At 43.9% G+C, this 6,509-nt stretch overlaps 1 protein-coding gene across 1 annotated transcript in view; it reads right to left on the bottom strand.

Moving 5' to 3' along the window:
• The window catches only part of IQCE (IQ motif containing E), a 39,204-nt gene that overhangs the window by 20,536 nt on the left and 12,159 nt on the right, over positions 1–6,509 (bottom strand). Inside the window, exons 9-12 of the mRNA XM_018555468.1 lie at positions 4,794–4,864; positions 3,367–3,439; positions 1,451–1,500; positions 30–193 (exon numbers count right to left, since the gene is read on the bottom strand). Coding sequence (XP_018410970.1) covers positions 30–193; positions 1,451–1,500; positions 3,367–3,439; positions 4,794–4,864 — 358 coding nt within the window. The remainder of the gene's footprint in view (positions 1–29; positions 194–1,450; positions 1,501–3,366; positions 3,440–4,793; positions 4,865–6,509) is intronic.

The raw sequence follows: 6,509 nt of genomic DNA on the forward strand, positions 1-6,509 counted from the left end.
CCAATCACCATGAACAATACTGCACTCACCTTTCGTTCTGGTTGAGGTAGGTGACTGGGCCATGGCCCTGTCCAGGTCCGCCTTCAGACTCTTGTTCTCCTCCTGCAGTTCCTTCACCTGTTTGGACAGTTTGAGTAGAGCCATATTCATGGCTTTCTGTCTCTTCTCGGACTCTCTACTCTCTGCAGGAGTTCTGTCATAAATCAGTATAGTCAGAGTCTTGAATAATAAATGCCATTGAACTAGACAGATGATATCTAAAGTTGTATGACTTGCTACAGATCGGTAGATGGAGTAGTTGCCCGTACATAGAGATAGATTTTTTTTTTTTCAGCCTATAAAGCGAAATGAAAACAAATCTGATGGAATTTTTCCATCCACGCTAACAGTGTGGATGGAGGAATCTGCTACCTTTGTCATTTGTATACTGACAGCGGCACCGGATCCAATACCCAATGTACATGTTAGTCAAATATGAAAACTAAACCTTGATATGCATGCAGGGAGCACAGCCCACCTGCTCCATATTTCCGTTCATCATTCAAGCATAGCTTTAGAGCAGCGTTTCTCAACACTTTTTTTTTTTTTTTTTAAGTCATGGCACACTTTAATCCATGCAAAATCTCAAGGCACCTCAGTCTAAGGCCCTGTTTACACTTACGCCTTGCGTTACTGCGTGTAGCGTTTGTTGCTTTTTTTTGTGTGCATTTGACTCGCATCTATGTGTGGGCAGAAAACGCACTGCGGGCAGGAGGTGCATTTGCAGTACCATTCAAATGAATGGCATCTCACGATTGGCAGCGTGCGTTAATCACACAGAGCCATGCGATTAACGCAAAGCATTAGTGTGTACAAGCCCTAATAGGGGTGATGCCTCCTGACTTATCCCTCTCCTCACGGATGAACATCTGCGCATATTTTTCCGCCACCAGTCTGAGCTCTGCTTTACATGGATACCAAGCCAAATTCAGGTACTTACATTGCTTTCCTTTAAAACACATACATTACAGCTGAAGTGTAGTGCACACATATAATACCTTCCTTGCTCCTTCCTCCCCTCTAATCAACATGCAATCAAGAAATACCAGTTTTTAAACCCAGCGATATAATCACTGGGTCTGCCTGCTGCTGTTTGCTTCGAATTTGGGGGAAGGGGGCAGGAGGCTCCTGTAAATAAAGGATTCTACATTCATTATAAGAAAGAACACATCCCCGGGATCCCTTCAAAAGTGCCTGCTTCTGCCCGCTGGCCACTGGGTGCTGCAGACTTTGGCTGTTCAGTCTGCTGATTGACTTTAGCTGCTGCAGCTTCAAAGGGTTATACAGTGGAGATGCATGTTTGCAGGGATTTGAGAGTGTTCAGTTTTTAACGCAGAAGAGGAAGTGTGGGGAAAAAAAAAAGTACAGCTAGATAGCACACAGTATCGTCATTGAGCAATACTTGACTTACTTTTTTTCTTGTGTCTCAGCTTTAGCCAACAGTAGCTGTAGCCGCTGAATCTATAAGAGAGAACAAAATGTTCAGCATGTACAAAGTTAATGTATTGCTTTGTAACTAGTGGTGCACAGGAATAAACATTTATAAACCGAAAAAAAATAAAAAAAATGTCAGGCCAAAACCGAAAATATTTTTTTTCTAATCTTTTAAAAAAAATATATATATATATTTTATTTTTATTTATAAAGAGATGGAGAACATGGAGTCATCAATCTCTTTTTCTGCAGCCCCTGTTATCAATGAACATGAATCCTCTATACTGAGTGTTCCTGTTCATTCATAACATGAGAACATGGTCTGTTTACTGTAACCACAATCATGTAGACCACTTCCTATTCATTCATAACTGGTGCATTGTAAATAACTGGACATAGTATGAGTTACTAACAGTCAGTGATCACTGATTGCTTGTACCCGCTCTCCATCCTGACTCGCTGTCACAGGAGGCTGAGCTGGCAGTGTGGGGAGGAGAGATAGGTCTATTTTGACAGCTGACTCCTCCTCCTCACCGCCAGCTCGGGCTCCTGTAACAGCGCACGGCTGTCTCCGCCCCCACACTGCTCTCTATACTGATTTGTCACAAGAGGCTGGGTGGGGATGTGTGGGAGGAGAGCCTGGCCTGGCGTTCCTGTGACACGGAGGGTGTTCATAGCGCTCTCCTCCCCTACTCCGCCTCCTGTGACAGTTTCTCTCCTCCCTGCTGGACACAGTGCAGTGCCCAGCGGGGAGGAGAGTAAGCAGGGATGCACCGTAATTTCGGCCGAAAGATGGCACTTTCGTCATTTTGCCATTTTCGGTCAATGTGTTTTGGCGGGCAAAATTTCAGTGCATCTCTACTTGTAACTACAGCCAACACAGGAGCTGCAGATCCACCTTAAAGAAGAACTCTGAGCAAATAAAATCTTAACCCTTACAGTTAGGCTACCTACGTTAAGTGGCGAGTTAAGTGGTCGTTTTGGTAAAATAACAGAGATACTCGCCCGAACCACGATTCTGGCCGACTCCTAGGCAGGCCCCTCCAGCCTCGCTCCCCCTGCGCTCTGGTGATCTAAGCTCCTGCGAGTCATCACATCCTTTACAGTGTATAAGATGTGAGAAAGCTGAGGGACATACCATCGCTGGAGCAGAGGAAGAGAGAGGCTGAAGGGACCGGTCTAGCAGCCAGCTGGATTGTGGTTTGGGTAAGAAATAATGCACAGCAATGGAATGAAGACTGGACTTGCACCTGACATTAAAGTGCGTGTGGTAACATGCCGCTAGGCAGATGTAATGGGCCCAATACTCTAAGGCCTTGTTCACACCAAATGCAGAGCAGATCCGATCAGGTTTCTGCACACGCACGCTAGTCTTTTAGATGCGTTTTTGGCTTAAAAAAATTTTGTTTTTGTTTTTGTTTAACATGGGCTTTCAGTGCGTTCCAGGCATTTGCATGCGTTTTTGATGCGTTTGCAGATCCTGAGCAGGTAAAATAGGGCCTGCTGCAGTTTTCTCACCTGCTCTGGACCTGCACGCTGCGATGTGAACTGGAGCACAAAATACCATTGGAATACATTGGACGCAGTTTTGATCCGGTCTGCAACTGCTCTGCTCTGCACCTGCTCCGCGCTTGGTGTGAACAAGGCCTAAGTGCATACTTTCCCCAAGAAAGGCACCACTGCTAACTACTATGCCACAATACCGCCATCCAAATATTACACTATATACAACTGATGAGTCTGAGAACGGTCACAGTATCAAAGAGTGGAATATTTGTTTCTCAGACAGCTGGATGTGTGACTGCGCTGGGCCATTGGGCCATAAGCTGCTCAGGAGTAGTGATTGAGGTGAACGTTTTCTTCTCTGTAAAGCACTGTGCTTTCCAAACCTACCTCTTCATAGTAGGTCTCCATAGCTATTCTCATCTCTTCCACACTAGTTGTTTTAAGCTCTGTCTGCAGTTTGCTATAAACAAAAAGAACACAGGTTAATTAAGCCGCACACAAGCGCAGGACAGGCTTCATCTTGCGTTTTAATGAGAGACAGCGTGCCTCAAAGAGAGAAACTTGTGCTGTGCTCTCACTTTTTGAAAAAAAAAACCAAAAAAACATAATGCTTCTTTGTCATGTAGGAAATGTACATGTGTGAAGATGAAACATCGGTTTAAAAACTCATAAATATACTAAAAAAACACTATGGGGGTCCATTGATAAACTATCGGCAGGGTCCTTTGCCCTGCGAATATCTGTGAATGTGCATTCTGTGCGGATCTATGCCAAAGCGAACATTCTTTTCTGTGTCTTTTCTTTACAAGGCAATGTATTTTCAAATGTTTTTATCATGTAAAAGCGCAGAAAATAGATACTAGCGCCATCTAGTGGCCGTAGTGCAATATTAAATTAACACACACAAATGTATTGCACTTGTAAAGAAAATAACTAAAGAACGTTAGTCTGGGCATATATTTACACAGAGCGAACATTCACAGATATTCAAAGGGTCAAACTGCTTGTAAATACAACCCTATCATTCTCTGTTAAACAGACCACAGTCCCTCCCACATTTAAATGGCCAACATTAAAAACCAGGAGAATTGATTAAATGTAAAGGTCGCGATTCTGCTTTGTGCAATCTGCAGAGAATCATACAGGTAATAGATCAGGATTGTCTGGATTTCTGAATTGTGTTATCCTCTGCAGATCAGTTAGATCTGCACGCAAATATTTTGCAGAATCAAACAAGATTAATCCGCTATTCTCTGGATTTCTCTCTCCATTGGGCTAATCTATGCAGTGAAGAGGGTTGTTGCTCACAGCGACCAATCACATTGCAACTGTCACTTTTCTATTTTAGTTCAGAGTGCCGATTGAAACAAGAAACATCACAGAATAAAATGACATACAGTGAAGAATTCTGCTCATTTTCAAGAGATGTCCTCTCATTTCCTGTGCGTGTCTCCAGGACAGGAAATGAATGGAAAAAGCAACCTGATGGGGGTTTTAATCCTTCCCAATTTATACAAATCTAAAGAAAAAATAATTTGGATTTTCAATATATATTAAAGGAAAGGTGCCATGATATCTATTAAAAAAAAAGAAGCCCGCCTGACTCTTGGGCCCCACTAGTTCCAGGGCACGAAAGCTGAACACATTCAGGATCACTCCGAGTGATGTAAATGCCCCCGGGACTAGAATGCAAACGCAGAACCTCTCATCTGAGGCTCATCAGGTTTTGTGTTCTTGACGGGTTCCCTTCATGTAAACTAACCACAGTATTGATATTATCTGATTCAACATCTATAGGAAATCTTTTTAAATACCTGAGAGCACTTTCCTTCTCCTTACACTGCTTTTCCAGCTTCAGAACCTTCTGTTTGAGGTTATTCACTAGCTGTAGGGGAACAATAAACCATAAAGACTTAATACACATACCGTAAATGTATTGCCAGTACCCTTGTTAAGTGCCAAGTTTCAATTACTGTATAGGGATAAAGTAGATATTAAAGGAGAAGTATTGGGAACATAAAATGTACTCTTCCCAATAGTTTGAGCTGGCATGGGATACTGCAGCTGTCGCGCATCGGCTCTATAGCTCGAGAGCTGAGTGACCGCATACCGCTGATCGCTCAGCTTATGGCTTCTCCCTGCAAAGAGTGTTGACTGTCATTCACTGCGATCCCCGCAGGGATTCCCCCCCCCCCCTCTCTCTGTTCCTCCAGCACTCACTAAATGGACAGACAGACGTAGGATACTGCAGCGGTTGGGCGTTCGCACTATAGCTCGAGAGCCGAGTGATCATATACCGTTGATCGCTTAGCTTATGGCTTCTGCCTGAAGAGAGAGGCGACTGTCATTCACCATTCCCCGTAGGGATTTCCCCCTCCCCTCTCTGTTCCTTCAGCACTCATTGGATGGACAGACAGATGAGGGGGCGGGCACAGGCTTTAGAGAGGCAGAGCCAGCTGTCAATCAGGCAGTGGGGTGGATCCCGGCAATACTGTCAGGATCCTTCCTGGATGCAGTGCGGCTCTGCCCTGTCAGTATATATAGGGCAGTAGTCCGCTATATGCTGACTTTGGGTCACAGGACTGCATTAGTAAATGTACTCCTGTGACCTAAAGGAGAACTAAAGACAGAAAAAGGTTTGGCTATAGTTATCTTTAAATTGTTCAATAACACAGGACTTAAAGAAGCCAACAACCACAAAAGATAATAAAGTGGACCTGTCATTACATTTCATGCTTCACTAGATTCAATAGGTCCCATATCAGCAATACCTAGTCACGTTATTTTGAGTAAAAACAAAACTATTCTTCCATTACAAAATATAATGCCCCTGAGCTCCCTTGTATGAACTAAGACCAAGGCAAAAGAACACATGGCCTCTGGTTACAAAGAGCATTGTGCATATATTTAAAATCATTAGAGACTGCTGAGAATCTATCCTTTTTAAGATAGAGCCTGACGGAGTGACGTAAGAGGACCAGCAAGACACAATCACAGTGTAGAAAGAAGAGCCTGCATATGTAATGTGTAAATATGTCTGCCCAGTATACACAGATAATTCCAAGCTGTACAGAAAACACTGTTTTTTTACATTAAAAGTTAAAGAACACATTTTTTTCTTTCACGTTTTTCTAAAGGAATTCTACTTACCAAAAAACATAGAATCACCTTTGCAGCTTTAAAAAACATTTCTGTATTGACATCCCAATCCTTTTTGCCGCTTGAGGGAGGCCGGGTGGGTTGCTAGTGGAGAGTGATGCTGCCGTCCAGGCGTGTAGGAGTGACACCACCGCTCTGGCCAGCGTGCTGCCCAGCTCCTGGGTGACGTTACTGGTTACCAGTAGCTGGGCGGGACGCCAGCCAGAGCATCCTATGTTGCTAAGAACTGGGCAGGGAGATGTGTATGGCACTTACACATCACTCTGCCTGATTCTTAGCAACCTGGGAGGCTCTGGCTGGAAAGAGTGTGGCAAGAACATTGCAAACATTGTGCAGCAGAGCAGCCATGCCACTCTGCCTGCCACCCCCCC

This window comes from Nanorana parkeri, unplaced genomic scaffold (assembly GCF_000935625.1).
Source record: "Nanorana parkeri isolate BGI_ZX_2015 unplaced genomic scaffold, ASM93562v1 scaffold197, whole genome shotgun sequence".
NCBI lineage: Eukaryota > Metazoa > Chordata > Amphibia > Anura > Dicroglossidae > Nanorana > Nanorana parkeri.